The 14,072-nt window shown below is 38.2% G+C and overlaps 1 protein-coding gene across 1 annotated transcript in view; it reads right to left on the reverse strand.

The window, feature by feature from the left end:
* Positions 1–784: 784 nt before the first annotated feature.
* LOC149084565 (uncharacterized) overlaps positions 785–14,072 on the reverse strand; it is a 56,052-nt gene continuing 42,764 nt past the window's right edge. The window contains exons 3-4 of the mRNA XM_089235498.1: positions 11,325–11,421; positions 785–1,062 (exon numbers count right to left, since the gene is read on the reverse strand). Coding sequence (XP_089091624.1) covers positions 1,059–1,062; positions 11,325–11,421 — 101 coding nt within the window. The 3' untranslated portion in view covers positions 785–1,058. The remainder of the gene's footprint in view (positions 1,063–11,324; positions 11,422–14,072) is intronic.

Here is a 14,072-nt window from a genome sequence, read left to right on the forward strand (position 1 = left end):
ATATGTCGGGGGTACACCTATATGTTTTTAGTAATTGCATAGAAATAATTTGCGGATTCGCATGAACTAAATTCCATAAATAGGAGAAATAATTCGAGGATTGGCAAAAGTTAACATTTGAAATAATTTGAAGGTCAGTAAAAAAATAACTAAATGGGACACCAAATCAAATAGCTCGTAATGCTTCGTACACACAAGTTAATTCGATGAATTTCCAACTAAATTTCTCTGTTCCCAAACCCCACGGAAACCCTTAACAATCTTTCGTGGTTCCCCTGGGGTACTTAGACCTCTTTCTAATAACCAGTGTCTTCTGATAACCATAATTTGAAGCCTTAAAGCAAGTTTGTAAAACCAAATAACGCATTGATATTTGGGATTTGCGAAATGGTTCCGTCGGATCGAAGCTGAATTATCCATACGATAATTTTATTTGATGAGTGCGTGTATATGGAAAGCGTTTAAGTTCGTCAAACTCATCTATTTGCTTGTTCGTTGTTTGACATTGACATTATGTTCGATATTCGTTAGCGTGTGTGTCTCGTAATCGAATATATAGATTTAGAAAATCCCCGGAGCCATAGCGAAAAGCCTATCGGGCTAAAAAGAGATGTCCTGCGATGGAGACAATCGTATTATATTTCGCATTCCGTTGATTGCCCCGATCCCACACATTCACGACTACAACATCATTAAGTTATTATCATCTTTAACGCCGGGTACAACCAAAAAATATTAAAACATTTGTAAAAGATGTCCGCCATGAAAAAGACGCACAATCACGCAACTTTCACAAAGATGTTTATTCAACGTTTTATTATTTCATTGTTAATTTGATCGGAAAGAAAAATATTCATTTTATTATTATCATTATTATTTTAGCAGAAACAAAATTATTACATTAGAACATTTAATATCGACGTAAACACATATTTCGATCCATCTATATTACTTTATTTCGAGCGTTTCTTTTTTGTTTGAGAATTCAATCGTAATACGTGGCATTCGGCTTACAAATACAGAAAGTCCTCCATAAATATTCCACTTCACCGTTTTCTTTACCTGAATAAGAGTGAGAGAGAGAAAAAATGTGTTATATGTTAATAAATAAATGAAATATAAATAATATTATAATAAATGATGGGTAAAAATTGAATTATCATAGACATAAACGTATGTGCGTATTATATGTCCTACAGCAGTAGAATTCCGCCGCGCAAAAAGCCAGTTTTGAGGTGTGGCTACCAAAGCGAGGGCGATTTAAATGGTTTGTTTGCGCAGTCGCGTCACAAAAGGGAGAAATACAGCGCTAAAAGAAATCTGCAGTGAATTAAAGTGTTTTACTTTGTGAATACGAAGTGATTGATATTTTTATAGTCATATTCTTGCACATTGAAACTTCGATATAACGGAAAAGGAAAAATATCCACGCAGAGGGATTATCGTTACATGGAGAGGCAAAATTGTAGTAACTTGTCACCAAATTTATGCTGTTGCTAACATCTTTTGTTAAATATGAGTTGTTGGTACAATCAGAAAACGTATTTTGAAGTATTTATTTGTCGCGAAAACTGAAATTAATTAGTTGATTAATGAAATTCATTCAGATGCATTGCCACTGTAACGGAGTTTACCGTATTGCACTTTTGTGTCTTACAGACAAAGTTAGCAATACCAACAGCTTTATCAAAATTTTCGGTGGTCACAAATTACGCAATTTTGCTTCAAGGATTCTAATAAACATTGTACATTAAAGTAAGCTTCATTAATAAAAGAAACGACACATTTTTAGCAGAAAGTCGGGGGAAGAGCAAAATTACAGGAAAGTCTCGAATACAGGCCATATGATGACCCTAGTTATGATAAACGAATGAGAAAATATACTACAGACGAAAATGTAGCGTTATATCCGAGGTCGTTGCGATTTCAAGCAAAGGTTCGTCAACGTTATTATTCTCAATAAGACACCTATCAGCTACGAACACCAATTATTGACGTTATAGTCGCGTTGTCGTTATTACTGAGTTTAACTGTACGTCAAACGGCCACTTCTAACGCACGCAAAATCAATTTGAAACATTCATGTTTCGGAAAATAACTGCATGTTTTGAAAGGTTCAAAGTTACTAGTGGAAAATAAGTATTGATCCAAAAAGCATGCTCTTTTTCCACCGGTTTTGAAACACTGTTCACGTATTCTAACACACTCTCCCTTATCGATTTGTCCCCGTAACTTATGTCAAAGACATTTCACCTCGAAAATGTATATAGAGGAAATGTGTGTGGGTGCTCTCGCGCTACTGCCGAAATCAGTAGGTAAGTGTGAACTTTCGGATTCAGGTTGGCCTCGGAGCAAATGTTCGTCGAAGCACCATTACCTCCACGCAAAATATATATATTAAATCCTCGTCTCCGGAAGCTTGCTATCTAAATGTCCGATTTCCTGACAGGAAAATCTATGCCATTCCGATGCCTTACAACCATCTATTCTCGCCTATACACACTCCGAAATGGTGCCCGCCTGTACACGTACGTAAGAAAATATACACTAAAAAAAAGAGAACGTCTGAAAATAAGAAGCTTTCAGTTCTCGGAATAGAAATAATATTGGAAAAATCTGGAATTTTCTTGAGTAAGAGAGAGGGAAAAAAGGTGCTGGTCACCTACTCAGATATTGAATTGATCGTGTTTTCGTCATCGTTGGCTTAAAAGTAGTAACATTAGTAAGTTTGAGTAACATTGGAGGGAAAAACACTGTTTTAGGTGTTCGTCAAGTTATGATTTTCTTCAAATTTCTCTCTAGTAAAGCAAAATGTTTGGAGAAATGTGTGGGCAGCATAACATTTCCCATACTTTGCTACGCATAGGTTAAGCATATCGGTGCACCATGCAATTGTGATATTATTTTCTTTTCATCAATTTTTCCTGATTCCTAACATGTACGTGGGATGTCAAAAAAAAAAAAAAAAAAAAATGAAGAAAAAAAAAACGTGATATGACTATTTAATGTAATTAATGTTTTGTTATGTTTGCTATAAGTTTTGTCTCATGCGAAAATGTGAACTTGCAAAATTTTCAGACAAAATAACCCATAAATTTCCTGAATAGTCAATCCAGAATTCAAGAGACAGTCATATTTGAGGGATAAATGCCCCATGTGACTTTGAACGAGAACGCATTTACCCTTGAAAAAGAGACACCTCAAATAAAGAGACACAGACATGAACTGAACACCACAATCGCTGAACTCTGAACACCACGCAAGCCCCAAAATTTTTTTAAACATAGCGTTACGCAAATGCAGCGTCGGCCAAAAATGGGTTCATTAGAGATTCGTAACCAGGGGGTCTCCATGGACGAGAAAACAACTCAATATTTTATCAGTCACACCTCGATTTAACCAATCAGATAAAACCGTCATACTATTTGTTGAATCGAGGAAAATTGTTATATCAGACTTAATATTCGTGCAAGTAGGCGAACCTCTAAATAAATATGTTAAGAAATCTAGGTGCACCTCCCCCCCCCCCCCCCCGATTTTTTCAGAATGGTTCCACAACGTTCTCGTGCCTGAAGTTGAAGCTCGTATGGCCGGAAAGCAATTGCCGCAGGAAGCCACCTACCACCCATGCAGGTGTCTGAGGCTGCGGAGTGTGATGGAAGCCTTTTTACGCTTCAATCCACCCCCTCGGGGTAGCAGGCAGTAAGTCATCCCTTGACAGGCCTGGGTTGATGTCGGATGTAACTGTAACTGTATCAAATCATTATAACAAATCATTTCAATAAGTATAAGGAACGTTCCTTATACATATTGAAATGATTTTAAATCGATAATCTTAATTAACTATAGTGCAATTTTTGAAATCCTAGAAATGCAAAATAAATTGCGGGCTTATTATAATAACAGTCTATGGGGAAATTATTGAGAGAGAGAACGAGTCTCAGAATACGTAAATAGTGTGTGTATATAATACGCTAGATTCTTTTGAATAGGATTCGAAATTGGTCATTATACTTAGACTATATTTGATATTTGTATATGTCTCCATCATGTTAACAACGATGATGATTTTTCTACACTCATCTCAAACCTTACATGTGTTTTCCCATAGTTTTCCCTTCTTATAAAAACAACAACAATTGACGGAATAACCGAGGAATAGATGACGTTTCGATACGGCTTCGTATTATACGAGTTTCTTACTCGATCTTAGGCAGAGGAAGTTCTCGACAATGCGTTCTACTGACATCAAAGAGAAGACCCGCTTGTGCGTTAATTATTATTAATTATCATTCGTTGATCTATTCATCTCACACTGATTCTTAACGAATTCGTTTATTGCAGATAATAATCTCAATATCTTAGAGTATATAGAGTATAGAAATTAGACTATTCTTTAATTAAGGAGTTAATATCCCACAAATACAGGAAATTTTTAGAATACGGAAAATTTTCATAATGCACAGAATGCGAATTATGATGAATACCTGTTGATTCGAAATTGAAAAATAACTGGAAAAAATTCCAAGTGTTAAATTAGCATTTTTTTTAAAAAAAGGTTTTGAGCAATTCAAAGCGTTTCCTCTTTTGCCTTTCGCAATAACTGGATCCCCAACAGACTTGGAAATGTAAATTTAATTACCACGCTTGTGTGTGTGTCTCTCTGTCTTCCTCAAGAGTACTTTACACTCACATAGAACGAAAAAAAAAAATAAATTAATTAATTTTCTCTTCTAAGAATAAACGCGAAGAAAAAAAAGGAATAAAGAAAAAAATTCCTCTCTCGGGGAAGATTCCATTTAAATTTTCAACACACAAAATGTGACTTTTCACTGAGAAAACAGTTGGTGACGTGAGAGAAAATTTCTTTCTTCCTTTGTACACAGTATATTGTGGATGACGAGTGGTGGTGTAAACACATACCGTTCATTAATTCTGCTCGCTTACTGCCACGTATGATTGCGAGCTGCAGTGGTGAATTAAACACATCAGAACTACATACTAAAAGTCTATTATGACGAATACGGGTTATAACGAGAATCTCGCTATTACGAGCAATTCGCAATTCAATGTCAGAGAACTAATGATAAAACTGCAAAAATATTCTCTTAAAGCGGATTATTTATGAATGAAAATCAGAACACATTCGCTATAGCGACAATTTTTGCACACAAAGCACGTTTGTCTTTCCCTGTCTTTAAGAATAACACATAAAACGGAACGCGGATAGAGTCTCACTTAAATCTATAATCTTTTTAAAATCTCGTCACCTTTTTTCATAGGTGCTTCTAAACCATAGTTTTCCACACTTTTTGTTCCACACACACACACACATCACCCCCTTCATTAGAAATTTTTTTCTCCCATCGCTGCCCAACTCAAAAAAGTGAACTCATAGGATCCCTTGTTAAATACATAGCTTCTATCGCTCTCCCGGACGATTCCGATATCACCCACTTTGGGAAACACTGTTCTAAACGGTGCATGCCAGTACCACCCAATAGATAAGAGGACCGCGTGCTGTATCTGATTTTTCTTCTTGTTATCTATATAGGAGGGGGGGGGGAAACACGCAATTTTACCTGTAGGTGTGCTGGTTGGGCAGGTGGGGCATGACCTCAGGTTTTGACATAATTTTTATTTCTCTTGTAAAATCCCCCCCCCCCGTCTCTATCCTTTTTTTTTTTCTAAAACTGGCCACAGGGTGAACGGGTGATAGCAGTGATTCGATCTTTAAGGTCCAAAGAGATCGGATCACTGTTATGGTCTGTGCAAATGTCACCGGCAAATCATAGATTACCCCTGCTCGTAATTGGCAAATCCAAAAAATCAAGTACTTTCAAAATTTTAAACATGAACGCATTGCTTGTGAACCATTATGCCCAAAAAAGTGCTTGGATGGACCAAAAATTTTTTTCAGAATGGTTCCAGAACGTTTTCGTGCCTGAAGTTGGAGCTCGTATGGCCGGAAAGCAATTGCCGCAGGAAGCACTGCTATTAATGGACAATGACCGGACACACACTTCCCTTGCGAACTCAAAAGGGATGATGGCAAAATAACATGCCTTTTTCTCCCAGAAAATACAACTCCACTTATCTGGCCTATGGACGAGGGCATAACTGAAAATGAGAAGCGACGTTACAGAAAAGCTTTTTATCGGAGGCTTGCTTTCGTCTGATGCCATGACTGCCAGAGAATTTTGGAAGAGGATACACAACATAAAGGACGCTATTGTCAATGTCACTACTGCCTGGGCTGATCTTATGTTGATCGTTTTGTGTACAATCAAGTACAAATACATATGCATTATTCACTTTTAAAGGATTTCATTTTCGTCCCAAGGCCACAGTGAAATCCCGTTATTGTACATATGTTTTAAGAGATTTCTGTTATATCCGTCTATTCGGTTATCCATCACAGCCTTGGTCCAGACGGTGACGGTTAATGGAAGTTTTACTGTAGTATGAGAATCCCATAGGATCCCTTGATGGATTTCTTCTGTTCTTTGCCATTCTGTTTTGTTATGTTCTGTAATATTTAATAAATGAATGAAATACTAAAATAACTGCAAATGAAATGAACGTGAGCCAACACTTTAAATTTCTCTCTCTCTTCAAAGAGTGCAACCATGCCAACACAGCATTTAAATTCCATGCATAATATTGAATTGGCACACAAATATCCTGCCGTTTTGCAGCTTCCGGATTCGAAAGGCAGATGGCGACACTTCTTGGATACATAACAGGCATTTCTAAGAAACAAACTTCATATTGGGTACATGATTGCTTATCATCATACGATGCATGATCGTAAGCAAGATAGATTTGCTGGGGGGTTGTGAACAATGATTATGCCAAGACAGAACCCCCCCCCCCCATATAAATTTATCACAATTATCGTAACATATATATGCAAGGATTTCACGTACGTATTTATACTATCAAAGTTTCGTTTATTTCGTGCTGTATTTGTGCTGGCATCACCCTTGTATATTTTGAAGTGAAAATGGCAAAGACCTTAATTTATATGTTCTGTAAGTGCATTCACAAACGACTTTTACTACTTAACCGTACATGTACATCGGACACATTCGCATTACGAAATTTGCAACGAATTGATACATGCCGGAATGTGTGTTCTGAGTGTATGTGCGGAACTAATGTACCTATATTGTCAGAATCTTGCTTGCTTCATGTTGTTCGTGGTGCCGTCATCTGGCTTCCATATTTTGAAGTAAAGATGGTAAATTCTTGCATTTTCATCTTATGTCAGTATCATGTTGTAGGCCTGCCAGCTGTCTGATTCGCAAACGACTGCAGAACTGGAATAGTACATCCCGGTTGAAAGTGGGGGGGCACAACGGCACAGACGTTTGCATCTGTTTTCGCGAACTGTGTTCACAGACTATTGTATGTTGTTGCTGCGAAGGGATTTTGTAAATAGCAGCGTCATCTGTTTCCGAACTCTGTAATCAATTTTGAACTGCTTTCTGACCGAACATTTACCGTTTTCCCATGTAAAGTGAATTTCCATTGCTTTTCGTTCTTCTGTTACGTTATCTGTTTTGAATAAGTCTTTCACTTTTGGGACATTCTGTAAGTTCTAAGTTAGATTTTTCATTCTCAAAAAAGGTCTCTTCGCGTTCTCCTAAAGTGATTTTTCCACTTTTCCAGAGCTTAGTTCGTCCTGGGTTGGAGTATGTCGTCCGGTTTTGGAGAACATACCTACGGAGAGACATAGACTTGGTCGATGGGGTGCAGAGAAGAGCTACGCGTGTCCTCATTGGCACACGGGGCTTAATCCATGAAGAAAGAAAGACTTGATTTTTTGCAAATGTTTACATTTGAAGAGCGCAGCAGTCGTGGGATGTGATTGAAGCGTTTAAAATTTTCTGCAGGATGGATAAAATGAACCATGAGTTGTTATTACATCGTCAATCAACTGCTTTGACAAGGGGATACCGGTATGGATTGGTAAAGGACAATTCTAGGTTGTGGTGTAGCAGAGAATTTTTCTCTAATACGGTTGTTAATAAATGGAATAGCTCACCTCCGGGTGTAGTTTAAAAAGAAATACGAGAGGACATGTTCGGGATAAATCGAGAAGATATCCATACTTAGAATACGAGAACCATAAATATTTATGGGCAGTATATTTATATTTTATCATAATTATTGGGCTGCTGTATTTCATACGGACATCTATATTTTTTGTACGGCATCTATATTTTTTATGGGCATCCTTTTTCAACTGCTTCGTTGGGCATTTTGTCTGCTGTGGCCTTTGTATTTGCATTCGAATGCTTTATTTTTTGTTGTTACCATTTTCCTTAATAAACAAAAAATATCTAGACAATATATAATTTAAAAACTATGTGTTTGCAAAACATATAATTAATGATTTTATTAATTAACTCGGTTATTTTATGAAAGAGATACATTTCACAAATAGGAAGGCTGGTGTTAATAAATTTGAGAAGTGAATTTCCAAAAAGGGAGCGGGTGGTTCATGGTGTGGTGTCTACAAATATTCGAGCATTGCTAACGAAGATGTGTCGTATAATAATAGGTGCTGAACGCGAACGAGAAAGCCTCTGGAGCTTCACTTAATAGACCACAATGAGCACAGACACGACAATAACGCCATTAACTCGCATTATTTTCTGGTGCCGGTACATTAAGATTTTAAAAGAGATAAAAGCTAATCGAAATGACATTATTACACGCGTTTATTCCCTCCGGCTATCCACGGCGACTCGCACACGCCCTCTCTTATTCTTATTTTAAATAAAAATATACAAGCTTATATTTCACCCCCTTAATACCATTGGCTTTTTTTTGTTTCAACTTGAAAAACGAAACCGAAACTACAGTAGAAAAATCGGAAGGGAAAAAAAAATTCCTTTTGTTTTCAGCAGCAAAAACGTAAATACAAATTTAAGTATCGATTGAGGATTCACGATAATGTACTCTTTTTGTGTAATTTATTTGGACGAATGTAAATATCTTGGGAATCGCAATACAAAAGAATGGAGACACCATTTCGGGTAATTATAGAGCTTTTAGCCGAGTCCACATCTATTTTTTTAAGAGTATATTGCCATTTTTTGTCAAGTATATTTGAAAGAATGTTTTTCCAATTTTTTGGTTTTAAATTTGTTATATTTCGTCGAGCACGTAAATAAGTATTTTCTGAATATACTGTAATATGTGTTTTCTTCGGAATATGGCCTATTTGTTTCCACTTGACAATAACTTTAGCCGTCGTTATTTATAGAAGTGCTCTTCTTTTTTTTCTCAAGATGTAAGCTCGTACATTCGTTTCATAGATCTAGGTTGGATAGATAATATTTTATGCGTTACGGTTACGAGGAAAAAGATTTAAATCGTGTTCATTGAGGGGATCCAAAGTTTCTTCTATCGTTTGAAAACGATACTTTCAAATAAGCTTGTCCACATTATAACATCTTCATTTGATTAATATTGTTTTGTAAATTCTTGAACTGTTTTATTTTTTGATGCTTCATATCGTTTCTCAACTTGGAGGTATCGTTCAGCTTCCAACAATTCGCCCCTCCCGACACATCGCCCCCTGCAAGACAGGCAGCAGTTCATCAAAAGCCCCGTTCACATGTGCAAGATTATAGGTCGCTTTGGTGATAATTACCGGCATGACAACTTTTTTCCCCCTCGTAGGGAAAAAAAAGTGGGAGAGAAGCTCATCAAAAAAAGCCCATCTTTCTTGGGGTGGATTGGTGATCGACACCGACCTTCTCTCCCATAATCCTTTGCGCCACAAAAACTACTGTAAGCTCCTTCGCCAGCCATCTTGAATCAACCACTTCAGCTCAACCCACGTAACCAGTGACGACTTCCGGAAAGAAAAGGGAGATTACCGGCATAAACTAAACGTCATGTGAATGGTTTGTAGCGAAAATCCCCGTTACCGGGAACTTCCCGGGATGTTTTATTGCACATGTGAACGGGGCTAAAGAAGCAAAATACAACGGACCAAGACATCCCAAGACTTCCTCTACGCGTTATCAAGACTAAATGACTAATCGATGTGTTTTGTTATACAATTTAATAATGTCCTTTCCGCTGTGGGACGGCGTTGATGTTTCCAGTGCGGGTTTCTTAATCTTAAATCTATAATCGAGTATCTTGGAGATATTTTCAAGATCTTCAACTGTGATCAAAAGCGTATTGGACAGAGTGTACTGAACTGCCCGAGCGCAATGGGGTGCTCTGCCTTTCTGTCAAACAATCCTCGATCAATCAAATTTATTTATTTATTTAATTTCAATTTATTTATTAATTTAATTTCAATTTATTTATTTATTTAATTTCATCAAATTTCTGATTTCGCCTTATGCGATATGATTTTATACAACTTTCCATCATTGTTTATTATCCGTGCCCGTTGCACTTTGACTTTAACTTGATTAATTTGATTCTTATACAATACAAATACAACGCCACAACAGGCAAATTGCCCAACGAGGTGGCTGACTTAAGAACATCATGGATCCCCGAGTCATTTTTTGGAGGCCCTACCTACTACTGCTACACCACACACACCCTCGGAACCCCCCAACGATTCGGTACATGCGGGAATGTGCGTGTACGTGTAGTGAAACCTGACGTGAAGTTTTTTGTTTCTCTGTAATGCTTGTTATGTGTAGTGCTGCCATCTGCCACCAGTTTTTCTAACTATGAGTGAAGTGTTATGATTGAATGATTTATCGTTGTAGGACTGTTGCTCTCTGTGGTGAGACTTTTAACGGGGAGATCGGCTCGCATTTGCGCCTTGAAGATGGGAACCACAGAAAACCAACTTCAGCCGACCACCACTGTGGTGTTCGAACCCGGATCCTCGCATCGCGAGTTCGTCACTATAACCACTCGACCACCACAGCGGCTACTTCTTCTTTTTACATAATTTTTAATTTCCTTTCACTATTAGTAATCTTTGACGTATCAATAAATAATGGTTTTGCCGGAGATGCCCTGGACCTACCCCCTTCTGGGGGGGGGGGGCCGAAGAGCTTACGTTGCTTCTTGCGACAGAGCCTGGGTGTCTCGCGGTTTCTCCAGTTCCAGCTCCAGTGCGGGTTTCTAAGACCGTGACTTCCAATAGCAGTTATCCTTCGGGAAGGTTCAAAATCGCATAAGTGAAGGGAACCTGGATGCATCTGGCGTAATTCTGCTCAGACGCACAAACGAAACCGTTTTTCTGAATACATAAACATGGTGGTCACATTAGTGTTTACTAATTATTAGATTACAATAGAAAAGGGGTATAGTAAAAAAAAATTACTGACCTCCTTCCACTTAGCTGCATCCTCTCACGGAAAGATCCAAGGTCTGGCGACTTTCCCCTGTAGTGCAAAATGTAATCGGGCAAGTCGACTCCCATTGCTGAAAAAAAAACAGGAACAAATAATTAAAAATGGGAAGGAAAATGGCAATCGCAATGCCCAGTACAATTTCATCTCAATATACACGGACAAAAGATGCATCAATAACACTAATTTGTACTACACATGACTAAGCATTTATTTATTTATATCTGAATACCACCAGCACATGGGAAGTTTCGTCAGTATTGAAACATCCCATGGCAACCTACTGTTTTCGTTCAGTGCCCAAATGGTGACCCGTTAAGTGAAACTATCTTTAAGGAAAGTAGAGAAGATTTACATGGAAATCACTCGGAGCTGTAATAGCTAGATCTGGGCCTTAAAGCGGATATGGTAATACCGTACAACTGCGTTTCTGGGGTATACGCATTGTGCAGGAATCAGAGCACGATTGCGGGTTGTCCTGCGCAAACATGATAGGGGATGAGTTTGTTACATGTGTCTGGAGATCAAATTATACCGTGCATACCTGTGTGTACCGGACTGGGGTAACCAAACTCCCCAATATTGAAACGAATTTTTGAACGGAAAATTTCGGTTTATACGGGTTTTTTTTCATAAAATTTATTCCTACATCCTCTAAAGCAGCGGTTCTTAACCGGTGCTTCGCCGAATCCTTGGGCTCCGCAGCCACTCGAAAAAAAGAAAAAACTAAATCAGTAAATTTGATAAATAAATACAAAAGAGGAGCCTACAGGGCTCCGCCTTAGAAATTACTTTCCGATGGCCAATCGTCTAGCTCATAGTTTCCCAAACTTTTCGTTCCATCGCCCTCCCCCCCCCCCAAAAAAAAACTCAAGTATACTCATAGGATCCTATGTTATACCCGTAGCTATTATCGCCCCCAAGGACAATGCCATCGCCCACCGGGGGCGATATTGCCCACTTTGGGAAACACTGGTCTAGCATGTCGGAACCCCCCCCCCCCCCAGGTAAGGGTGGCCGTTGTTGCATTTAACAGGAAGTAGAAGAAATTCTCCCATCCGATGCCTCCTCAGATATTGTCAGACAAATCGAACGGGAGGGGAAGGATCATGATTATCGCTAGCATCGATCAGACAGGGTTCCCCTAAATCAGGAGGCCTTCAACGCGTGGCTCGCGGGCCACATTTGCCGCATTTCGCCTCGGAGCTGTTTGTCGATGCCCGTCGACTATGCTCAGGTAAATAGTTGAAAACATTGATAGACAAATGATTCTAGAATTAATGAAAGAAATAATTATAGAATTGATGAGATTATTGAAAGAAATTATTCTAGGATATATTGAGAAGAAAATAGTTTCTCAGAATTATTAAAATAAATAGTTACAGAATCATTTAAAGCCATTTCGGACTTAAATTAATCTTAGAATTAATTAATTAAATTAGTATTTAATTAAAATACTTTTTCAGAACGGGGGGATTAACTTTTCAGAAAAGTTATTTCAGACCTAATCAAAATTAATACAATAAATGAAATAAATAATTTCACAACATATAAAAAGAGCTTTCAATTATTTTCGCCCCAATACAACTCAGAGCCCTATTGGCTCCCTTCTGCACTACCCTCACCCTTCGATATTAGCCCCCTTCCAAGATGTCATTGTTAATGATGAATCAATTACACCATAGTTTCCCAACATTTTTTGTCCCACCGCCCCCTTTTCTTCAGAAATTTTTTTCTCCTATCGCCCCCCACGCAATCTAACCCATAGGATCCTATGTCATACCCGTAGCTTCTATTGCCTTCCTGGAACATTCCATCGCCCACGTTGGGAATCACTGCATTACACGATGAATCCATTGTAAAAAATAAAAAAAACTGTGTGTGCGCGTGGATTCTTCTTTCAATTGTAAATACAGTAAAACCTGTCAGTTTGGACACTTTTATATCCTGGACATCTCCCTACATTGGACGGCTTTCAGTGGAACCGACCATAATACCATAACACTGAGAATGTCCATAATACTGTACCTCTACATCTTGGCCGCATCTAACTTGGACACATTTATAATGGAACCATTGGTGTCCTACTTAGGCAGATTTCACTATAGCTCAATATTAGTTGGTTCCCAGCGGTCTTCGTCGGCAATTTATAATTCGGCCTGCTGTGCCTGAAGGGTTGAAGGCCCCCCCTGGTCTAGGTATTAAATAGATTCAATTTTGTGTGAGCCTAGTATAATTACCATCCCCCCCCCCCACATCCGTGAGCCGAGCACTTAGCCCGAAATCTTCAGTGGGCTTCCAGGCCAGGATTTTTTCACTAGTCCTCTGTAATGAATTTATAGTGTTAGGATGAAAAAATTGTCCCAGGCTAGAATCCCACAAAGTTATGGGGAACGGGGAAAGCATGATTATTACCTAAGTTGTGCTTTTAATATTCTTACTCATACAATGTTCAAAGACCAAATTCCGCAAATACAGTACTGTTTCTACAGAGTTAAGAAAACTGTTCCGATTGAAGTTATACTCACACGTTTTAAAACTGTATACATAAGTACTAAACGAAAGTGTTAATAATAAAAGCACTCAAATACGTCATAAATGCACTTCACAATTTATTGTAATAACTCCCGCCGCTGTACACACGTCGAGAATAAATTGTTCTTTCCATGGTACATGCCACTGCCTTCCATCGGCAAGAATGAGGTCTGAGGAACATTGCGAGTC

The sequence above is a fragment of the Pholcus phalangioides genome, unplaced genomic scaffold (assembly GCF_987345545.1).
Source record: "Pholcus phalangioides strain wild (caught in Gottingen) unplaced genomic scaffold, Ppha-v1.0 ptg000008l_1, whole genome shotgun sequence".
NCBI lineage: Eukaryota > Metazoa > Arthropoda > Arachnida > Araneae > Pholcidae > Pholcus > Pholcus phalangioides.